This window comes from Macaca fascicularis, chromosome 5 (assembly GCF_037993035.2).
Source record: "Macaca fascicularis isolate 582-1 chromosome 5, T2T-MFA8v1.1".
In the NCBI taxonomy this organism is placed as follows: domain Eukaryota; kingdom Metazoa; phylum Chordata; class Mammalia; order Primates; family Cercopithecidae; genus Macaca; species Macaca fascicularis.
This window is the reverse complement of record NC_088379.1, coordinates 155779835-155804026: the sequence shown is the minus strand read 5'-3', so window position 1 is coordinate 155804026 and position 24192 is coordinate 155779835. Positions and strand designations below refer to the sequence as shown.

The 24192-nt window shown below is 37.2% G+C and overlaps 1 protein-coding gene across 8 annotated transcripts in view; it reads left to right on the top strand.

The window, feature by feature from the left end:
* LRBA (LPS responsive beige-like anchor protein) overlaps positions 1–24192 on the top strand; it is a 768738-nt gene that overhangs the window by 127732 nt on the left and 616814 nt on the right. For all 8 annotated transcript variants that reach the window (XR_012435154.1, XR_010586615.2, XM_015450901.3 and 5 more), the window contains exons 18-22: positions 14840–14932; positions 16158–16266; positions 16982–17063; positions 19693–19816; positions 20135–20327. Coding sequence is in view for 6 of the 8 variants with exons in the window: in XM_015450901.3 (XP_015306387.2) it covers positions 14840–14932; positions 16158–16266; positions 16982–17063; positions 19693–19816; positions 20135–20327 (601 nt within the window). In the remaining 2 variants the exon portion in view is untranslated. The remainder of the gene's footprint in view (positions 1–14839; positions 14933–16157; positions 16267–16981; positions 17064–19692; positions 19817–20134; positions 20328–24192) is intronic.

Sequence of the window (24192 nt, the reverse complement as noted above, 5' to 3'; positions counted from 1 at the left end):
GTGGCATGATCTCAGCTCACTGCAAGCTCCTCCTCCTGGGTTCACGCCATTCTCCTGTCTCAGCCTTCCGTTAGCTGGGACTACAGGTGCTCGCCAACACGCCCGGCTAATTTTTTGTATTTTTAGTAGAGATGGGGTTTCACCATGTTAGCCAGGATCGTCTCGATCTACTGACCTTGTGATCCGCCTGTCTTGGTCCCGCAAAGTGCTGGGATTACAGGTGTGAGCCACCGCGCCCGACCCCTGAGCCACCGCGCCCGGCCGGTTCTTCACTTTGGGTCTCCAAAGAAATAAGTATTAGATCCTCTGATAGAGTCAGGCAACTACTTAAGCATCTGTTTCGTTTGTTTCAGTCTTTTTTTTCTTTTTTTCAGGTTGTAGTTTGTACATAGAAACTTCATATGTATGGTAAACTTGATCTTCGAATTTATGGACTTTTTCTTTGTGTTTTAAATTTTGATATTGAACCCATCTTATGCATATTTTTTTTCCAGATAGTATGCATTTCAAGTCTAAAATTTCCATATGGTTCATTTTTGTGCTTTTCATTATTGGATGAGAACTCTATTTTCTTTAATATTTTAAATTGACAATAATTGTACATATTATGTGCAATATTGTGATATATTAATACATGCATATAATGTATAATATTCAAATCAGGGTAGTTAGCACCTCTATCACCTCAAACATTTATTATTTCTTTTTGGAGAACTCTTTCAATTCATTTAGACTTTGTTAACCTTTCTTTTCTAAAGCATAATTATAGTATCTCCTTTAAAGTCATTGTGTGATAAGTCCAATGTTTTGTTCATCTCATTGACATCTGTTGTTTGTGTTTTCCTGTGAGAAACAATCACATTTTCATGGCTCTTTGTATGTTGCATATTAATGTGTCCTGAACATTGTGGGTCCTGGTTACATTAGAACATAACTCTGGGCCCTGTTATAATCTTCTAACAGATATTTTGTTGTTGTTTAGCAAACACACAACCTGGTAAGGGTCGGGCTGCAAGTTCCACCTCTTCTCTGTGCATGGTGGTTCTAGTGTCCCTTCATTTTTCAAACCTCTCTTACCCTGCTTTGGGTTTTCTTTCATTTTTTTCTTCTTTCCCCTTCGATGCAGGGAGACAGACTAGTTTGCCTTGTATTTTCCTCATATGCATATGCTTCATTCAGGAATTAGGCTGATAATTGGATGGTAATTAAATTTAGAAAGGTGGCTATTCTGGCTTGGGTTTGTCCCACACCCATGCATCTCTGGGATGAGTTTAGGGTTATCGCAGGTTTTCACACAGATTTAGAGAACCCTTTTCTCTTACTCTCTGCTATTTAGGACTCTTCCCCACACTTCTCCTCTCTGGGACCTAATTTCTAGATTTCTCTAACTGGAAGTATAGTTTTTCTTAGAAATTTTGCCACCGAGCTTCTGACATCCAGCCCTGAAACAGGGGCAGATTCAGAAGAGAGAAGAAGAGAGAAAGGAAACAATGATTCTTGTATTCATATGAGTTATTCTCCAAGTTTTAACTACCCTTCACAATGCACCTGCTTTTGTTTAGTCTTCAGAGTACTTGGGAAGTTGATTTTTGTGTTTTTTTCCCTAAAATTTTATTAATATTTGGGACAGAGAGGCTTTATTGGGCTGACTTCGTTTGGTTGGATCAAAATTCCCCTGTTGATTTTAGTTTTTTTCTTAAAGGTTATCTGTTATTAGTGGTTTTACAGTGTATTCTTTCATCTTGGTGGGCTTTATTTATTATTTCTTATAAGACATGTCTGCTAGCAATGAATTTTCTCAGTCTTTTTTCATCTTGAAATACTTTTATTTGCTTCCATTTTTAGAGGATACTTATCCTGGATATAAAAATTTAAATTATAGTTTTCTTTCTGTTAGCACTTGACTGTCATCGCACTGACTTGTGGGCTCCATTGTTTCTGATGAGATGACAGCAATGAATTGCGTTGTTGTTTCTCTGTATGTCATCAGTCATTTTTCTCTTGATGCTTTTAAGGTTTTTTTCATTGTCTTTGGATTTCAGCAGTTTAACTGTGGTTTGTTTAGTTGTGATTCGCTTTTTTTTTTTTTTGAGACTGAGTCTCACTCTGTCGCCCAGGATGGAGTTCAGTGGCATGGTCTTGGCTCACTATAGCCTCCGTCTCCCAGGTTCAGGCGATTCTCCTGCCTCAGCCTCCCAGGTAGCTGGGACTACAGGTGTGTACCACTGTGCTCAGCTAATTTTTGTATTTTTAGTGTAGATGGGGTTTCACTGTGTGGGTCAGACTTGTCTCGAATGCCTGACCTCAAATGATCCGCCCACCTTGGCCTCCCAAAGTGCCGGGATTACAGGCTTGAGCCACTGTGCCCGGCCTAGTTGTGACTCACTTTGTTACTTTCACTTTGGTGGTTTATTGAGTTTGAATCTGTAAGTAAATATTTCTTCATTAAATTTTGGAAGATTTTATTCCTATTTCTTCAGATGTTTCTTTTCCGTGCCTTTTTTTTTCCTTTGGTACTCTTGTTACACCTATGTTAGGACAGTGTGTTGTCCTACAGTGTCTAAAGGTTGAATAATTTGTTTTCCTATTTTTTCTCTACTTTTTAGACTGTATAATTTATATTGATTTATCTTTGAATTCACAGATTCTTCATTTGCCATCTGAGTCTCCTGTTGAATGCCTATAGTGAATTCCTTGATTTTTAAATTATACTTTTTAATCTCTAGAATTTCCATTTGGTCTTTTTATAGTTTATTGAGAACTCATTGTTAATCTGTTTCATTCAATTATTTGAGCATACTATTTTTTCATTTATTGAATATAATTCAATTATTTGACCATACTATTTTTTCATTCAATTATTTGAGCATACTATTTTTTCATTTATTGAATATAATTTATTACAAGTCCTTAAAACTATTTGCTGAATCTAACATTTAGACCATACAAGTTGTTTTTGATTATTGCTCTTTTACTGATTATGGGTTATACTCTTTTTTGTTTTTTTTGCATATGTAGTAATTTTTGTGGAAAACTGGGCAACTCTGGACTTTTTTTGTTTTTCTGTGGTTGTTGGTTTTTGTTTTAAGTAATTTGCCTCATTTAATTTGCAGATTGTGTTTTCTCCATGGTTTACAGCTCTGACTTTTCTCTGTCCAGTATTTTTACTTTTTCCTTTTTTCTTTCCATAGTGCTCTTAGGGTTTTCCATGTTTCTATATATCTTAGAGTTCAATCAATGATTTAGCTACAGTTTCTGATAAAATTCTTTCAGCCTTTCGGTTCACTGTGTTGATCTGTGTATTTTTAGGGATTGCATTCAAAGTTGTGGCTACTTAGTCTCTTTTGCCTTTCCTTTTTCAGTTAGTGACCCAGGTGTCTCCTGGATATAGGTACTTTCTCAATCAGCTAGGTCTGTGTGGAGTACTTATCTCAATCTTTCTATGGTTCTCTCTTTTTAAATATCTACCTACTAAATATCTAACCCGTCTGCTGTTCACCCTGAATTGTAACTGCATCTCTGATCTAGCAAAGCTGCTGGTTTCTCCCATTGATTTGTAACCAAGTCTGCCACTTTTAGCTGGAGAATTGCAGTTTTCATTTCTTACCCTGAATAGGTTTGCCCTGTCTGAAAGCAACAGTGCTACTTTTTACTGCCAACCCCCAAAAGGTAAAACTACAGTTCTTACCAACTAAACTGGAGTGGTAATGACAGGAGTAGTCTCATCAACAAGGCCACTGACTCCTGATATTCTTACCTGGATTTCTAGCAATTTCTCAAGAATAAATACTTGTCAGTGAAAATTTTTTTTGTTTTTATTCCTGTCTTTTTTTATGGAGGGAAAATGCTGACTTCCATGTTGGCATCATTATTCCCCCATTTTGCTTTTATAGTATATTTTAATTTTTGCTACTTTCTCAGTCTTTTATTTGTTACTGTGAAGAAATAAAAAATTTCTAATTTGGATTAATATACAGAAATGTGAAGATTTAGTTCCATTTAAATTCAGTTCAGTTACTTAAAAAAAACTGGGTAGAAATATTTATTAAATGTTTATATTAGTTATGTAGTTTAAAAATAATTTTTGAATGGTGGATAGTTCCCTTCAATCTAATTGGAGTTCTTTGAAGGTATTCTTTGGGTCCAAAAAATCAGTATGTACATTTTTTAAATTATGGATTTTTGGTTTTGATGATTTAAAAAGAGGTGGTAGAAGGTCGGGGAGAGAGAGAAAATTCAAACTGTACATTGATACAAAATTTGAGTACCTGTTTATGATTACTTTGGTACTTAGTATATAGTACCATAATTTTTTTGTTTTTTGAGATAGCGTCTCACTTTGTCGCCCAGGCTGGAGTGCAGTGGTGCAATCCCGGCTCACGTCAACCTCCACCTCCCAGGTTCAAGTGATTCTCCTGCCTTAGCCTCCTGAGTAGCTGGTATTACAGGTGCCCACCACCATGCCTGGCTAATTTTTGTATTTCTAGTAGATACAGGGTTTCACCATGTTGCCCAGGCTGGTTTCGATCTCCTGACCTCAAGTGATCTGCCCACCTCGGCCTCCCAAAGTGCTGGGATTATATGCGTGAGCCACTGCTCCCGGCCTAACACCATAATTTTTGAAGGCCACCATGAAAAGAACAGAGGTGAATTTAGTAAAGGTTTTGTGTTAACTGGAAGTTAAATGGGGGTATAAGGATAGTCTCAAATGGAGAAAATTGGAGGGAGGATAGTCTTTACTGGTGCCAGATAATATAGGCATGCCAAACTGTGTCGTAGACATCAGTAGCATTTCTAAATTTGAGTGACAATTTAATTTCCATCAAATGACATAAATTTTCACATTCAGTTATTTAATATAAATTTTTCTCTACCATGAAATCATTTAAACATTAGCTCTGATATTGAACTAGGTCAACAGCTTGGAAGACTTATCCTTCCTTAGAAGTGACTGTGTTTTCCGACTCAGTGTCAGTCTCATCATATGCCCTGCTTAAATTGTTATACATTTTTAATATTTGAGTCTAGTTTAATGAGCTGTTATCACATTTTTAATATCTGTGAGCAGATTGAAATAATGTTACTATTCAGATTATCTTTTTGGGTGTTTCTGTTGCCTGAATTGTATTTTCTGCATTGAAAATATACTGTACATGCCATAGTATATTTCAGTTCAAAAATGTCCATATCTATTTCTTTAAACATATAACCATAGTAAAATAGATTGCATGAAAATATTTCCAAATTTGAATATTGTTTTTCATGGATTATTTTTGCTCTCTTCCTAATACTTTTCTTTATTTCCAAATAGAGAAGTGTACATGTATTTATACATTGTTTTATGATTAGATAAATATATAAATTTCATTGAAGCCCTACAGGATTTTTCCTCCCTTTAATGTGTAAAGTATTTTTTTGTGCATTAAATAAGAAAAAAACTATGATCAAAAAGCAAAATAGGCCCATTTAACTTTTACAAAATTTACTGCTGATGTTTAGCAGATAAAACTACTTTGATTCTGCTTTGGTTAGAAGTGTTCAAAATTTAAAAGTTTTTTGTAGGATAACTATTAGGTTTATAGAATAATTTCAGGTTCTTTTGATCTTCTCATGTTATTAATCCTAATAAAACATTATTTGAAAGTATGTAGACAATGTCTAGAGTTTATCTTTTGAAGAAATTTTTGTGTGTTTTTTTTTTTCTTTGATACAGAGTTTTGCTCTTGTTGCCCAGGCTGGAGTGCAATGGCGCGATCTCAGCTCACTGCAACTTCTGTCTCCCGGGTTCAAACGAGTCTCCTGCCTCAGCCTCCAGAGTAGCTGGGATTACAGGCGTGTACCACCAAGCCTGACTAATTTTGCATTTTTAGTAGAGACAGGGTTTTGCCATGTTGGTCTGGCTGGTCTCGAACTCCTGACCTCAGGTGATCCGCCCACCTCAGCCTCCCAAAGTGCTGGTATACTGGTGTGAGCCACCATGGCCAGCCCTATTGTGATTTTTAACCACAGATATTTGTGAGTTAAGCTATAGCAAGCATAGTTTTTTGATATGTTAAAATATCTTAGTGTGTTATGGTTTTTATTTTTATTTGTTATGTATTTATTTTAATAATTTCCACCTTTATCTTAGATTCAGGGGCTACAGGAGCAGGTTTGTTACATGGGTATAGTGTGTAATGCTGAGGTTTGAGGTATGGTTGATCCTGTCACCCAAGTACTGAGTACAGCACCCAAAAGTTAGTTTTTCAACCTTTCCCCCTTCCCTCCTTCTTCTTATAGTCTCATTGTCTATTATTGCCATTTTTATGTCTATGAGTACCCATTATTTAGGTCCTACTTATAACTGAGAAGATGTGATACTTGGCTTTTTGTTCCTGCATTAATTCACTTAGGATAATGACCCCCAGCTGTATCCATGTTTCTGCAAACGACATGATTTTGGTTTATTTTTATGGCTGTGTAGTATTCCATGGTGTATGTGTATTACATTTTCTCTATCCAATCTACCTTTGGTAGAAACCTAGGTTGATTTCATGTCTTTGCTGTTGTGATTAGTGCTGTAATATATATACGAGTGCATGTGTCTGTTGGTAGAATGATTTATTTTATTTTGGATATATACCCAGTAGTAGAATTGCTGAGTTGAATGGTAGTTCAAAGGTTTTTCAGAAATCTCCAAGCTGCTTTCCACAGAGGCTGAACTAACTTACATTCCCACCAACAGTGTGTAAGTGTAACCTTTTCTCTGCAGCTTTGCCAGAATCAGATGTTTTTTGACTTTTTAGTAATAGCTATTCTGACTGGTGTGAGATGGTATCTCATTGTGGTTTTGATTTGCATTTTACTGATGATTAATGATGTTAATTAAGCATTTTTTCATATGTTTGTTGCCCGCTTGTATGTCATCTTTTAAGAAGTGTCTGTCTGTGGTGTTTCCCATTTTTTTAATGGGATTGTTTTTAGCTTGTACAATTGTTTAAGTTCCTTATAGATTCTGGATATTAGACCTTTGTTGAATGCATAGTTTGTCAATATTTTCCCATTCTGTAGATTGTGTGTTTACTCTGTTGACAGTTTCTTTGTACCTAAGTGCTTAGTTTAATTGGGTCCCACTCGTCAATTTTTGTTTGTATTGCAATTGCTCTTGAGGCCTTAGTGATAAATTCTTTCCCAAGGCCAATGTACAGAACGGTGTTTTCTTCTAGGATTCTTCTAATTCGATGGCTTACATTTAAACCTTTAATCCCTCTTGAGCTAAAAGCATTTTTTTTAGACAGGATCTTGCTCTGTTGCCCAGGTTGGAGTGCAGTGGCACGACCAAAGCTAACTGCAGCCTCTGCCTCTGCGTCTCAAGCGATCTTCCTACCTTGGCCTCCCAGGTAGCTGGGACTACAGGCATGTCCCACCATGCCTGGATGATTTTTGCGTTTCTTGTAGAAATGGAGTTTCACCATGTTGCCCAGGCTGGTCTCAAATTTCTGGGCTCACGTAATCCATCCACCTCGGCCTCCCAAAGTGTTAGGATACAAGTGTCAGAGTTAATTTTTGTATGGTGAAAGGTAAGGGTCCAGTTTCATTCTTCTGCATGTGGCTAACCAGTTATTCCATCACCATTTATTGAATAGGGAGTCCTTTCCCCATTGCTTATTTTTCTCTACTTTGTCAAAGATCAGATGGCTGTAGGTATGTGGCTTTGTTTCTGGGTTCTCTATTTTGTTCCATTGGCATATGTGTCTGTTTTTATACCGGTACCATATTGTTTTGGTCACTGTAGCCTTATAGTATAGTTTGAAGTTGGGTATTGTGATGCCTCCAGCTTTGTTCTTTTTGTTTAGGATTACTTTGCCTATGTGGGCTCTTTTTTTGGTTCCGTATGCATTTTAGTATAGTTTTTTTCTAGTTCTATGAAAAATCACATTCATAGTTTTATAGGAATAGTATGGAATCTGTGGATTGCTTTGGGCAGTATGGCCATTTAAATAATATTGATTCTTCCAGTCCTTGAGCATGGATATTGTAAAAGGAATTGCTTTCCTGATTTGGATATGAGCTTGAAGATTGTTGTTGTTTGGAAATGCTACTGATTTTTGTGTATCAATTTTGTATCCCGAAACTGTACTGAAGTCATTTAATCAGTCACAGGAGCCTTTTGAGGGAGTCTTTAGGGTTTTCAAGTTGTAGAATTATATCATCATGAAGAGAGAGAGTTTGAATTTTTTTGTTCTATTTGGATGCCTTTTGTTTTCTTTTCTTGCCTGATTGCTCTGGGAAGGACTTCCAGTGCTATGTTGAATAGGAGTGGTAAGAGTGGACACCCTTTTCTTGCTCAAGTTCTCAAAGGGAATGCTTCATGTTTTCGTCTGTTTAATATGATGTTAGCTGTGGGTTTACCTTAGATGGCTCTCATTACTTTGAGGTATGTTCCTTCTATGCCTGGTTTCTTGAGGATTTTTGTGATGAAGAGATGCTGGATTTTATTGAAAGTTTTTTTCCACATCTATTGGGATAAAGATATGGTTTTATTTTTAATTCTGTTTGTATTGAATCATATTTATTGATTTGTGTATGTGGAACCAACCTTGCATACCAGAAATGAAGCTTACTTCATTCCTAGTAATTAAAAAGTTAATTCATGGTGAATTAACTTTTTGATGTGTTGCTGGATTTGGTTTGCTAGTATTTTGTTGGGGACTTTTGCAGCTATGTTCATCAGGGATATTGGCCTGTAGTTTTCTTTTTCGTTGTGTCTTTGCTGGGTTTTGGTATCAGGGTGATGCTGGCTTTGTAAAATGAGTTAGGGAGGAGTTCCTTGTACTCAATTTTTTTTTGAATATTTTTAGTAGGATTGCTACCAGCTCTTCTTTGTATATCGGCTAGAATTTGGCAGTGAATTTATCTCGTCTGGGATTTTTTTGGTTGGTAGGTAACCAAAAAAAAAAAAAAAAATTCTGGACCAGAAAAATTCACTGCCAAATTTTAGCAGGTATACAGTTTCGAAGCTCAATCCTGGTCTGTTCAGGGTTTTAACTTCTTTCTGATTTTGTGTTTCTAGGAATTTATCCATATCCTATAGATTTTCTAGTTTGTGTGCTTAGAGGTATTCATAATTGTCTCTGAGGATCTTTTGTCTTTCTGTGGGATTGGTTGTGTCATCAACTTTGTCATTTCTGATTGTGCTTATGTGGATTTTTAAAAAAATCTAGCTGGTGGTCTATCAGTCTTCTTTATCTATTCAAATAACCAGCTTTTGTTTTGTTGGTTCTTTGTATGGATTTTTGTCTCAGTTTTGTTTAGGTCTGCTCTGATTTTCATTATTTTTTTTTCTTCTGGTAGATTTGGGGTTTATTTTGTGTTTTTCTGGTTCCTGTAGGTGTGATGTCAGATTGTTAATTTTAGATCTTTCTAACTTTTTGAGTTAGGGCATTAGTGCTATGTGGTATAAAATTTCCTTTTTTTTTTGGAGACAGTCCTGCTCTGTCGCTCAGGCTGGAGTGCAGTGGCTCAATCTCAGCTCACTACAGCCTCCGCCTCTGGGGTTCAAGTGACTCTCCTGCCTCAACCTCCTGAGTAGCCGGGATTACAGGCACCCACTACCACGCCTGGCTAATTTTTTTTGTATTTTTCATAGAGACAGAGTTTCACCATGTTGGCCAGGCGGTCCAGAACTCCTGCTCTCAAGTGATCTACCCACCTTGACCTCCCAAAGTGTTCAGATTGCAGGCATGAGCCACTGCGCCTGGCCTAAAGTTTTCTCTTAACACTGGTTTGGCTGTATCCTAGAGATTTTGCTATGTTGTGTTTTTGTTTTCATTTATTTCAAAAAACTTTTAAATTTCTGCCTTACTTTCATAGTTTAGCCAAAAGTCATTCAGGAGCAAGTTGTTCAACTTCCATGTAAATGTATGATTTTGAGAGATCATCTTGTTATTGATTTCTGTTCTTATTCCACTGTCGTCTGAGAATATGGTTGGCATGATTTCAATTTTTTGAATTTATTGAGACCTTCTTTATGGCGAAACATGTGATTGATCTTGGAGTATGTTTTGTGTGCATATGAGAAGAATGTGTATTCTGTGGTGGTTGATGGGTGGAGTATCCCGTAGATGTCTGTTAGGTCCAATTAGTCAAGTGCTGAATTTATGTCCAGAATTTGTTAGTTTTCTGCCTCCATGACATGTCTAATGCCTGTCAGTGGGGTGTTGAAATCCCTCACTATTATTGTGTGACTGTCTAAGACTGTTCCTAGGTCTAGTAGTAGTTGTTTTATGTATCTGATTGCTCTACTATTGGATGCATATATATTTAAGATAAGTTTTCTTGTTGAATTGAACTATTTTTCATTATGCAATGCAATTTTTTGCCCTTTTTAACTCTTGATCGTTTATCGTTTGTTTTATCTGATACAAGAATAGTGACACCTGCTCTTTTTCTGTGTTCTCTTTGTGTGATAGATCTTTCCCCAACCCTGTACTATGAGCCTATGAGTGGTGTTATATGTGAAATAGCTCTCTTAAAGACAATAGATGGATGAGTTTTGTTTTTTTATCCAACATGCCATTCTGTACCTTTTGAGTGGGGCATTTAGACCATTTACACTCATAATTAATATTCATATGTGAAGTTTTGATCCTATCCTGAAGTTGTTAGCTGGTTGCTTTGTAGTTTCTTTTGTGTGGTTGTTTTATAAGGTTTGCAAGCTGTGTACATGCATATTTGTGGTAGTAAGTATTCTTTCATTTCCATGTTTAGAACTCCCTTAAGGATCTCTTGTGAGGTTGGTCTATAGGCAACAAATTCCGTTGATGCTTACTTGTCTGAAAAACATTTATTTCTCTTTTGCTTATTAAGCTTCGTTTGGGTAGATATGAAATTTCTTGGCTAATTTTTTTTTCTTTTAAGAATACTGAAAATAAGCCCCCAACCTCTCCTGGCTTGTGTGGTTTCTGCTGAGAAGTCGGCTGTTAGGCTGATGGGGTTCTGTTTGTATGTGATCTGACCTTTTTCTCTAGCTACCTTTAAGATTTTTTCTTTAGTGTTGGTCTTGGACAGTCTGGTGACTAAATGCTGTGGCAATGTTCATTTTGTATGGTATCTTGCGATGTTCTCTAGATTTCTTGTATTTGGATGCCTATATCTCTAGCAAAATTAGGTTAATTTTCTTGAATTATTTCCTCATATATGTTTTTCAGGTTGTTTTCTTTTTATCCATCTCTCTCAGTAATGCCAGTAATTTGTAGGTTTGGCTGCTTTATGTAGTCTGATATTTGTTGAAGACTTTTTTTCATTTTTCAACCTTTTAAAAAAATTTTTGTTTGGGTAAATTTGAAAGATCAGTCTTCAAGCTTTGAAATTCTTTCTTTTGGTTTGTCCAGTCTGCTGATAAAACATTCAGTTTTGTTTTGTAATTTCTTAAGTGAGTTTTTCCATTCCACTATCTCTGATTGATTTCTTTTTAAGATGTTTAATCCCATTCATTTCCTGGATTGCTTTAGAAGTTTCTTCTAATTTTCAACATTGTCTTGGATATCATTGAGCTTCCTTGCAGTCCATGCTTTGAATTCTTTATTTGTCAATTCTTCTGAGTTTCCAGTTTGGTTATGGTCCATGGTTGGAGAGCCAGTGTGATCCTTTGACGGTGTCACCACACTCAGATTTTTCATGGTGTCCGAAGCTTTGTGCTGGTTCTTTCTCCTTTGGAGATGCTGACACTTCTAACTTTTGTAATAATTTTCATGCTTTTAAGGTATTTTTTCCTTTCTCTATAATGTTATTATTGTTATTTTGTCTTCTTTCCCTTTCCCTGTCTCCATGGGTGCTGTGGCTATAGAGAATGCTGGGTAGGGCCTTTTGGCTTTGCTTCTATAGCTTTATACACTTCTGTCAGCAGGTTTTATATTGGGCTGTGCAGTTCAACCTACAAGCCATTGGATGGCAGTTATGAGTGAGAGTGGGCTTTGGCCAATGTGACTGGGTATATACTTGACCTGTGTTTAGTGGGAGAAGCTCTCTGTTGCCTCAGGCAATAGGTTGATGTGTGGAGTGCACGGTGGTCTGAGCTCCCTCCTCTGCTCTGGAGGAGGGCACAAAATGGGCATGTCCAGACTGGACAGGTCCTACTAGGTCTCCCTATGGCAGGCATCAGTGCTGAGGGAGAATTCAGTGGGCAGCCCCTAAGTGCCCAGAGGAGTGCCTAGGCATAGTGATGGGAAACCTCAGCCCCAAGTTCTCTGCATGGGAATGGGGGTGGCCTATACTCCTAATCCAGGAAAGTGGGTTTTCCAGATTCCTGGAGATCTGCTGGCTGTGAAATGGAGAGGGTCTCCTGCACCAGGATTTCTGCACTGGAATGGTGGGACACCTCAGGGTACTGAACCAGGCAAGCAGTTACCCTAAATCCCTGGATACAGGCCTGGGTGTGAAACAGAGAGGGCCCCCTGTACCAGGATCTCTGCATAGATAGGAATGATGCAGAGTGTGCTGTTCCAGGTGAGTGAGTTGTCTGAATGCCTGGAAATCTGCCTGGCTGTGGACAGATAGGGCCCCCGCTTGCACCAAGATCTTTGCACAGGGTGTGAGGTGACTAAGACTGCTGGGCTGGCCAAGCAGCTGCTCTGAATGCCTGGAGATCTCCCTGGGCGTGAAGCATAGAAGACCTCTCTAAACCTGGATCTCTGCAAAGGAAGAGTGGGGTGGCTCAGGCTGCCAATCTGGGCAAGCAAGTGCATTGAATGCCTGGAGATCTGCCTGTGCATCCTGCTGCACCGCGTGGAATAGGGCTCAGGTTGCTACTCCATGGGAGCGGGTGCTTCAGTTGCCTGGAGATTAGCCTGGGCATGGACCAAAGAGGGTCCAGTGCCATGATCTGTGTCTATGAAGGGTGGGGTGGCTTGAATGCCTGGGTTTCTGCCTGAGAGTGGAGCAGAGAGGGCCCTGCTGCACCACAGTGTCAGGGTAGCAGGCTGGAGCACCCAGCAATGACACATGCAGACAGGTTCCAGGTCACCAAGCTGCCTCTGCCTGCCAAGTCTTGTTGTCCAGGAGATATTGCAGCTATAGCAGCTTTCCTCCCACCCTAGGCCTGCAACGGAGTAGAGTACAATTATAACACCTACTGCTGAGGCAGTTTTCACATTTCTGGCTCCAAAACGGGGACTCTAATTTCTGGCATGCCTGCACAGACACACTGCCAGATTTCCAGGTTGAATTGTAAGTGCTTGAATTCAAAATGATGTCCTGCTGTTGGTCCCTGCAACTTTTCCTGGTGTCTTTCCCTCACAGTATCTCCTTACCTCTTTCCCAGTTAGCTCCAGGTCTCGGGAGAAACAAAGGGCTCTCGGGATCTAGGGTGCCCTTCATGATTCTGGTGGAGTCCTGCTTTCCTTCCTGAATTAAAGCTCACAGTTGATTTTCATGTACTATCTTGATATTTCCAAGTGGCTGAGAAATGCTAAAACCCTCAAATCTGCCATCTTTGGGGAAAAAACCTCAAAAAACTATTGTGATTTTAAACTAGTATCATGCTTATATTAATATTTCTTTTAAAAGGTTTAATTTTTATTTGGCTGAATTTAAATCCTTGAGGAAAAGAAACGTAAAACATATTAGTATTTTCCCAATGATTGACTGTTAAGTTTTTGTACTAAGATTTGAATTAAAATTATGCAGTTACAATGTGATATGGACTTGGATGCCTTTAGTTCATATTTGAAAAGGAATCAAACTTCTTTTTGTATACCTGCTTTTCTATTGATCACTAGAGGTGGAACATATTTCCTTTTTGTTCAGAATGTTTTCTGACTTACTAAACACCAAAATTTTGATCTAGGAGGATACTGATATCCTTAATTTTTAAAAGTAATTCTAAGAGTTTCTAATTACTGTTCTTGTTCTAAATGTTTATGAGGAAGGGAATGCTGTAATGAATCAGTTGAATTTCAGTTTCATTATACTTTGCTTATACTAAAATCAGAAGGCCCTCATAGATCTTTGTTGTTGTTGTTGTTTTTTTTTTTTTTGAGACAGAGTCTCACTCTGTTGCCCAAGCTGGAGTGCAGTGGTGTGATCTCGGCTCACTCCCACCTCCACCTCCCAGGTTCAAGTGATTCCCCTGCCTCAGCCTCCCGAGAAGCTGGATTACAGGCGCATGCCACCATGCCCAGCTAATTTTTGTAATTTTAGTAGAGATGGGGTTTCGCCGTGTTGGCTAGGCTGGTCTCGAACTCCTGACTTCAGGTGATCTGCCTGCCTCGGCCTCCCAAAACACTGGGATTACAGACATGAGCCACTGCGTCCGGCCTCCACATAGATCTTTAAAAATTATATTAAATTACTGTATAATTTTTGAGAATTGAATGGGAAATTTATTTTTAGCGTCCTTTGGTTTTAAATCTTTTTACTTTTGTAATTATTTCTGATTATCATTTATTATTAGCCTGCTGTCTTGTTTTTCATGGTGACAATTATTTAGAAATTTAAATATGTGCTACCATTAGAGAATGCTTTCTTTCTACTGACTTAAAATAACCAGTTGGTAACCTTCAAAGGACATAAGCCTGTAGCAGACGGAAAAAACTGTCTCAAAGCTAGCTTGATGCACACGTTACATATAAGTGTGTGCATGGAAAGGCCACCTTATATTCCAATTTCTTCTCATTTCTTAGTTTTCATTGAAAGGATCTCTAGCCTGAGATAGACAGGTTTTTAAATACCAGAAATGTGTATTAAATTTCCCTCCATATTATTTGAAATAGGTTTATAATAATAAGAAAAGTATATATTTTAAGACTTTCCTTTTAAAAATTATACTGAAAATAGTTTGTTTTTAATCTTACTCATTCAGTGTTATCTACAAACTTCTGGCATCGAAAAGCGAAGGAATCAGGGTGCAAGCTCTTAAGGCAATGGGTTATTTTTTAAAACATCTGGCCCCAAAGTAAGTATGCCTGAAATCTAAGATGGACTCTTATATTCTACTTATTTATTTTATAAATCTTTGCAGTAGCAATTTTGTTCTTTAGTCCTCTAGTTTTTCTTGTATTTTTATTCATAAATTGCTGTATGAATGTAAACAGTAGTACATATTTTAAAAACTAAGTTGAATGGGAATAGTTTTTTTATACATAAAATTATTTAAATTATCCATATACTTAATGTGAATTATGAGAATTAGTTTGGACAACTTGCATTCAAGAAGCTATGGAGACTTGATTTCAGGTGACTCACACTATTTTTGCTTTATCTTTATTATAAAGTAATACAGTAACCTGGATGTTTGTCACATAGTGTGTTCTCATATATGCGTAACTCAGAACTGAAACTTCCATGCTTATTTTCTTAGCTGAATGCAGATATTCATGTTCTACCTTTTGTTCTCTGTACCAGAAGTAGTTTATTTTAAAAAGAAAATTTTTTGGTTTAGAACAAGTGTTGGTAAACTGCAGTGTTTAGGAATCCAGCTAGCCACCTGTAAAAATACGGTTTTATTGGAAAACAGCCACAATAATTTATTTGTGTATCATCTGTGGCTGCTTTCATGATACAAGGACAGTGTTGAATTGTGACAGAAATCACCTGGTCTACAAATTCTAAAATATTTACCCCCTAGCCATTTGCAGAAAAACTTTGCTGACCCCAAGGGTAAAATTAAAGTTTTTGATCCTTTAGTTTCTGAATTTATGCTTGGAAAGTTAATTTTTTATGTATGTTTTCATAGTATTTATTTTTTAAAATTATATTACATTTCGTCTACTTTTTCTCCAAATTGTTTTTCTACTTAGGTACTTACTGTGCTTTAGATGAGCTTTAGATGATCGTCCCCAGGAGAGACTAAGTTAGTGCTGGTAGACTGTAGCAACTTCATTAAATAAATAACTGCTCTGAAGATTTTGGGGGAGGAGGTTTTTGCTGTGCTGTTGCATAGGCAAACTTGTCTTTTTTTTTTTTTTTTTTTTAAACTAGTTATGCTTATATAGTGGTTAGCATTTCTCTACTTAAAGATTCTGTGGCTTTAGAAGTTCTAGATTGAAGATAGTTGGGAGAGTAATGGAGTTGGGAATTGTAGTGTGAAAAAGTATTTTGTGTTTCCTTCATCCAGCATGCATATTAAGTAGAGCACAGAAAAGCTCTACATTTGATGATTTCTTTTTGTGTAATTGCAGGAGGAAAGTTGAAGTCATGCTTGGACATGGATTGTTTTCATTGCTAGCTGAAAGGCTCATGCTTCAGACAAATTTAATCACAATGACCACATATAATGTCCTGTTTGAGGTAGGAATGTACTTAGGATTTACTCCTCTAAATTTCTTATTATAAAAATGCCTCTTAACATTGTGTAGGTAAATAAGATCATTTACTTTTATTTTATTTTTTGAGACAGAGTCTCACTCTGTCACCCAGGCTGGAATGCAGTGGTATAGTCTCAGCTCACTGCAACCTCCACTTCCTGGGTTCAAGTGATTCTCCTGTCTCAGCCTCCCCAGTAGCTGGGATTACAGGTGTGCGCTACCACACCCAGCTAATTTTTGTATTTTTAGTAGAGACAGGGTTTCGCTATGTTGGCCAGGCTGGTCGTGAACTCCTGACCTCAGACGATCCACCCACCTCAGCCTCCCAAAGTGCTGGGATTATAGGCATGAGCCACCATGCTGGCCAGATCATTTAAGTTCGTAATGTACAGCTATGAAATGATATAAAGGAGATGTGGCTGCATTTTTATAAATCTATTATTAATGTGTGAATTTTTAAACAGTATCGTTATTTCTGTTTAAGTATTCCCTTCATTGTATTAACTATTTGATGTCTCATTTTATAATTAAGAAAACATAGAGTAATAATGCTGTAGTTATTTTAGAAGTATAATACTTAACATGACAATATTGGACTAAAAATATACTATATTTTGATTAGTGTTGTACTTAAAGCTCATTAATAGTGATGCTAATCCAGTGATTTGCTAATGTAATCCATTGTTTTACTTCTGTAGATTCTTATAGAACAGATTGGTACTCAGGTGATACATAAACAGCATCCAGATCCTGATTCTTCAGTAAAGATACAAAACCCTCGTATGTATTTTATATACTTGAACAAAAACTACCTTTTGCTACTTAAAGTCACTGTGAACAACCTAAAATCGATGTTGTTGAAACAGACTGTTAGATGAGTATTTCATTAAGTGTGATGATACTAGTTTTGTTTGTGTTTTATGTTGAATATTCCTTCGAATCAACCTTATGTAGAAATTTTTTTTTTTTGAGATGGAGCCTCGCTCTGTCGCCCAGGCTGAAGTGCAGTGGCCGGATCTCAGCTCACTGCAAGCTCCGCCTCCTGGGTTTATGCCATTCTCCTGCCTCAGCTTCCCGAGTAGCTGGGACTACAGGCGCCCGCCACCTCGCCCGGCTAGTTTTTTGTATTTTTTAGTAGAGACGGGGTTTCACTGGGTTAGCCAGGATGATCTCGATCTCCTGACCTCGTGATCCACCCATCTTGGCCTCCCAAAGTGCCGGGATTACAGGCTTGAGCCACCGCGCCAGGCCGGAAATTCTTATATAAAGGTTTTGAAGAATTGTTTGCGTAAGGTCTTGATTTAATATATGTTGAGACTTTCAGCAAAATTTTGACTGTGCTGTTTAGTGATGTCAGGCAGAATTACATGGACCATGTAGGTAGTTTTATCTTAAATTACTGTGAATATAAAAATACCAAATTTGGAATACAAAAATATGTCTTCTTTATTGTTTATGAAGATAGTCTTGTTAAGCAGTCTTTTCTTTTGATACTTAGAATTCTTAAGCACTTGTATAAAGTATACCTTTTTCATCTTGCTTTATAAGATCATGTTATTAAAATTATTAGTTTGTAGGGTTTCGAAATTTAATTACATTTTATGTGGTTAGGTGTGTTTGTGTGTTTGGTACTCCAGTGCTAATTTTCAAAGTACATGGCTTTGAAGTTTAATTTTCCTCAGCTTTCAGAGAGACATGATGTCATTATTTTACCTATGCTGCCCAGGCTGGTCTAAAACTCCTGGGCTCGAGCAGTCTTCCCACCTCAGCCTCCCAAAGTGCTGGTATTACAGGCATGAGCCACCGCACCTGGTCTAAGTGCATATTTTTAAAAGTTTTTTTTTTTTTTTTTTTTAAATTTAAGCTAAGTTCTGGAGATTATTTATTTATTTAGAGACCTAGTCTTGTCTTGCTCTGCCGCCCGGGCTAGAGTGCAGTGGCAGGATCTCAGCCACTGTAACCTCTGCCTCCTGGTTCAAGCGATTCTCCTGCCTCAGCCTCCCTGGTAGTTGGGATTACAGGTGCCTGCTACCAGGCCTGGTTAATTTTCAAATTTTTTGCGGAGACGGAATTTCTTTATGTTGGCCAGGGTGGTCTTGAACTCTTGACCTCAGGTGACCCAACTGCCTCAGCCTCCCAAAGTGCTGGGATTACAGGTGTGAGCCACTGTGCCTGGCCTAATTTAACCTAAATTCTGGAGATTTAAATAGCTTTTTGCTAAGACCATTACAATAGTAGTTTACTTTGCATTTCCTGGGGAGATGGGATGTTGAATAGGTTTTAATTTCCTTTGGTTTTTTTTGTGTCTAATTTTACTTTTAAGATTATGAAAGAAAATCGTCACAACTTTAAAAATTCACTATGGTAGGCCGGGCTTGGTTGCTCACACCTGTAATCCCAGCACTTTGGGGGGCCGAGGCGGGTGGATCATGAGGTCAGGAGTTCAAGACCAGCCTGGCCAAGATGGTGAAACCCTGTCTCTACTGAAAATACAAAAATTAGCCAGACGTGGTGGCAGGCGTCTGTAATCCCAGCTACTCGGGAGGCTGAGGCAGGAGAGTTGCTTGAACCTGGGGGGTAGAGGTTGCGGTGAGCCAAGATCATGCCACTGTACTCCAAGTGACAGAGACTCCATCTCAAAAAAAAAAAAAAATTCATTGTGGTAAATGAAAGACTGTGTGCATAACATAAATTATGATGAGGAATCTTAAGAATTTATCTTTTTCTGAGATTTTGATTATAGTGTTTTTTATTTTCTTTTTTTTTTTGTTTTGTTTTGAGACAGAATCTCGCTCTGTCGCTCAGGCTAGGGTGCAGTGGCATGATCTTGGCTCACTGCAGCCTCCATCTCCTGGGTTCAAGCAATTCTCCTGTCTCAGCCTCCTGAGTAGCTGGGATTACAGGCACGCGCCACCATACCTGGCTGATTTTTATGTTTTTAGTAGAGATGGGGTTTTGCCATATTGGCCAGGCTGCTCTCGAACTCCTGACCTCAAGTGATCCACCCACCTCAGCTTCCCAAGGTGTTGGAATTACAGGCCTGAACCACCTAGCCCAGCCTCTTTGTTTTTAAGATCAACTTTACTATTTGGTATATCTCAGAGAGAGTAAGCAGTTTCACTGGCATTTAATTCATTTATAATTTAACTTGTTTTATTTTAACCTTTTACAATTCAGCTTTATTTTTGCACATTTGAATCATGAAAGAAGTTTCCTTTCGTATTTATAAATGCTTTCTAATGAATGTATTGTCATTTCTTACCATAGGTGATTTTTTTAATAATAGAAGAGGATGTTTTTGGTGGACATTTGTGTTAGGGAAACTAAAGAAATTGCAATAGATTGATGACCTTCTATGATGAGTTTTTTGTTGAGTTTGGTTTTTACTTATTTATAAACTGTCTTACAGAGATACTGAAAGTAATTGCGACCCTACTTCGAAATTCTCCCCAGTGCCCAGAGAGCATGGAGGTTCGCAGAGCCTTTCTTTCTGACATGATTAAACTTTTTAATAACAGTAGAGAAAACAGGAGGTAAGCTGAATCAGAAAGCATTTATTTGCAGTATTCAGATGTACTTTTGTATAAGCCCATTTTATCTTAGAAAAATTGCTTTAAAAATATTGTGAAATGATTTTTCTATTTTTTTCATTAAGAGTATGTAAATAATGCACCACATAGTTAAGTTAGAATTTTTAGTTCCACATTGTTGAATTGTTCTTAATGTATAACTAAATGTGTTTCTCTTTTGGGGGGAGAAGGGAGGAGCAGGGTTATTTTGTTTTAAACCTTTAGATTTCTTTCAGATAATTTTTTTTCTTCAATAATTTAGTACCCTTTTATAATTTTCAGGAGCTTGCTACAATGCTCTGTGTGGCAAGAATGGATGCTTTCTCTCTGCTATTTTAATCCTAAGAATTCGGATGAGCAAAAGATAACAGAAATGGTATATGCCATATTCAGAATCCTGCTTTACCATGCAGTCAAATATGAGTGGGGTGGCTGGCGTGTATGGGTAGACACTTTGTCAATCACTCATTCAAAGGTAAGTTTCTTTATGAAAGCATATTGTACCTTTTAAAATATCTATAATTTTTGAATTTTAGTCATTTAAAAATGTGGATACTTAAAATCAAGGAAAAAAGGCAAGTTTTCTTCTGAAAGTACAGCAAAATGAAAGCTCAAAAAGATTATCAATAGAAATAAATATAAAGCATTTCTAATTTCTTTAGAATCAAAATAATTTTTTCTAATGTTGTTTTTACATGTACTTGTCTTTATAATGGTAAATCTATTGCCACAGCATAAAGGAATTTATATTAGGATGGTGAAAAAGTAGTTGCGGCAAAAACTGCAATTACTTTTGCACCAACCTAATATTTTTTTCGAAGAAGCCATGTTTGCAAACATGGGTCTCAGCATTTTATACTAGTTAAAAGCTTTTGAACACAAGGTGGCGCACTATATTCAAAGATAAGCAGTTGTTTTAGCAATGTAAGGTGGTTGAGTAAACAGAAAAGGTCTGGCTGGTGTTTGCCCTTTGCTCATCTTGCAGGTAGCTAAAAAATGGGTTAGGAAGCATGTAGTCTTGTTTTTTTTAATTAAGCCAAAGTAAGTTTAGTTATTTATGTGTAGCTTAAATTTTTTTTTTTGAAATATTCTAAGCATACAAAAAGGATCACTGTTTATGAAATTGGATCACCCCTCTACAATTTCTTTGTCTCCTCTTCTTCGCCTGACCCCCAACACCACTAGCTTTTATTTAGTGTTGTCTTTTATCTTCTCTATACCTTTACTATGTGTATATAACTCTAAACAATAGTTTTATTTTTTATGTTTGTACTTAAGGTAAATGCAACATACTGAATGCATTTTTTTGTTAATTACTGTTTGTGCTTATTGTTGTTTGAGATTCATCCACATTGACCCGTGTAGTTTTGTTCATTTTCTCAGTTGTAATGTATTGCATGACATGACTATTTACCAACTAATGAGCATTTTCGTATACATTTTGTGCTTGTTCAAGAATTTTCTGCATATATTCCTAGAAGTAGAATTGCTGACTTGTAAGGTGAAAATGTTGAACTTTACAAGATAATGCAAATTCTTTTCCAAAGTATTGTATTCCAATACAATACAGTATTCTAAAGTAGTGAATCAGTTTACATCTCACCAACAGTGTTTAGGTTCTCATTGTTTCACGTCAGCTAATCATGTGGTATGGCTGGAGTTTAAAACTTTGTCACTTGGATGAATTTAAAATGCTGCATCACCATAATCTTGATCTGCGTTTTCTTGTTGTTTTGTGGGAGTTCTTTATATAGTTTCAATCTTAATCCTTTGCTAGTTATGTTGTTTATGAATATCTTCTGCCAATATGTGGATTATCTAATTATTTTTGGAGTTTTATGTTTGTACCTTCTAAGGAAAAGTTACATTTCAAGTAATTAATGCATTAAAATTTATTAGTTTCATTTACGGTGTATGTTTTTTGAATCTTAAGACCTCTCATTACTCAGAAGGAATATAGTATAATTATATAGCTATCTAATAAAAATTGACTGGAAGGAATAAATACCAAGAATGATAATTTTTGTATATCTTTAAGTGTTTCATTTTACTGACTATCAAAGTTATTCTAAAATATTTTGTCATTCTGTAGAATATGTTGCCATTTCCGGCCGGGCATGGTAGCTCATGCCTGTAATGCCAGCACTTTGGGAGGCCAAGGTGGGTGGATCCCCTGAGCTCAGGAGTTCAAGACTAGCCTGGCCAACATGGTGAAACCCCATCTCTACTAAAAATACAAAAATTAGCAAGGCATGGTGGCATGCTCCTGTAATCCCAGCTACTTGGGAGGCTGAGGCAGGAGAATTGCTTGAACCTGGGAAGCAGAGGTGGCAGTGAACAGAGATAGAGCCATTGTACTCCAGCCTGGTGACAGAGTGAGACTCCATCTGAAAAAATAAAAATATTGCCCTTTCCTAATTACATGTTTCTAGGTATTTGAATTGATTTTAATTATTGAAAGGTACTACAAATTATTCATTCTGCCTCCTCTTTCCTCATTGAGAAGAAAGTATGCTTCTACTGCAAGGGTTTACAAGGAGTAAAATCCATTTGTAAGTAAGAAAAGAGATCTGATTTTATAAAATGGCTTTGTTTTAGTCACTATTTTTTGAGGTTGATCTGTTTTGTCTAAAACAGAATTCAGCTAGCCATGGCCTAAGGGTCAGATCTAAATATAATTGTACTAGAACGTATCCACTACCATTCTTTTATATATTGTATATGACTACTTTCACACTATAAGGATGATCATACATGTTACATCAACGACATGGTCCCTAAAGTCTAAAATATTTACTATTTGGCTCATTAATAGGAACTGTTTGCCATCCTTTCTGTAACTTTAGTTTGTGCCGATGCCCAGATATTCTCATTTCTATTGCAGTAGGCTGGTGCAATCTAGACTGATTTTTTTTCTCATACGGTGTTGCCGTTTACAAAAGATTATAAGAAAAATAGGGTGGAATTTGTGCCTCATATACATTTGGAGTAGATTTCAGAGATTTCTAGGGGAGATTCTAGGTTAGGGGAGTGCCCAGTATAAAGCAGATTTTTTACATTTTCTAATAAATATATGTCAATTCCCCTTAGTTTCTTGAAGTCTTTAGGAAAGATGGCTAGAGGATTATAAACTTTAAAGCAATCATTGTTAAAAGTATAACCTAAAGACCTTGGGAGGGCAGCCAGGCGTGATGGCACCTGCATGTAATCACAGGCTGAGGCGGCTGGATCACTTGAGGTCGGGAGTTCGGGACCAGCCTGGCCAACATGGTGAAACCCCATCTCTGCTAAAAATACAAAAATTAGCTGGGCATGGTGGTGCATGCCTGTAATCCCAGGTACTTGGGAGACTGAGGCAGGAGAAGCCTGAACCCGGGAGGCAGACATTGCATTGAGCCAAGATTATACCATTGTACTCCAGCCTGGGTGACAGAGACTCTGTCTCAAAAAAAATAAAAAAGAACTTGGGCCCATGAGACCTTTTCATGGGGTCTGTGCAGTTCTCCTTTCCTACTACAAATCTATATGAGGGTAGATTTTCTTTATATACTTTAGCCAAACCAATATATGCAACACATTGAATGCAAAAGCAAATATGAGAATGCAGTTGTCTTCTATGAAGCCAAACTTTAAAGAGATTCACAAAAATATGAAGTAATAACACTCTTCTCGTTATTGTTTGGTTTTGAAAAATAACCATTTCAGAAAATGTTATTTATATTATATATTGAGTTTATTATTTTTAAGTGGGTTAATATTTCTAAAAGGTCTCAGTTTTAATTTCTAATGTAATAAGCAGTAGTAAATATAATCCACATAGATAAAGGGTCTTTGGGGGCCTTAATACTTTTTAAGAATGTAAAGTGTTGCCCGGCTTGGTGGCTCACGCCTGTAATCCCAGCACTGTGAGAGGCTGAGGTAGGTGGATCACGAGGCCAAGAGATTGAGATCATCCTGGCCAACATGGTGAAACATTGTCTTTACTAAAAATACAAAAATAAGCTGGGCATGGTGGCAAATGCCTGTAGTCCCAGCTACTTGGGAGGGTGAAGCAGAAGAATCGCTTGAACCCGCGAGGTGGAGGTTGCAGTGAGCAGAGATCGCACCACTGCACTCCAGCCTGCAACAGAGCGATTCTCTGTCTCAAACAAACAAACAAACAAACAAAGAGTAAAGTGTCATGAGACCAAAAAGTTTGAGAACTGCTATCTTAGAAAATAATAGTGTATTTAGGGTGAATAGATTAGTCTTTTTGAGTTCCCTATATACAAAATAAAGGAGTTGGATTAGGTGGTATCCCAAGTGTTTTGAGCTTGTGAATATTTATGACTAGGTATTTA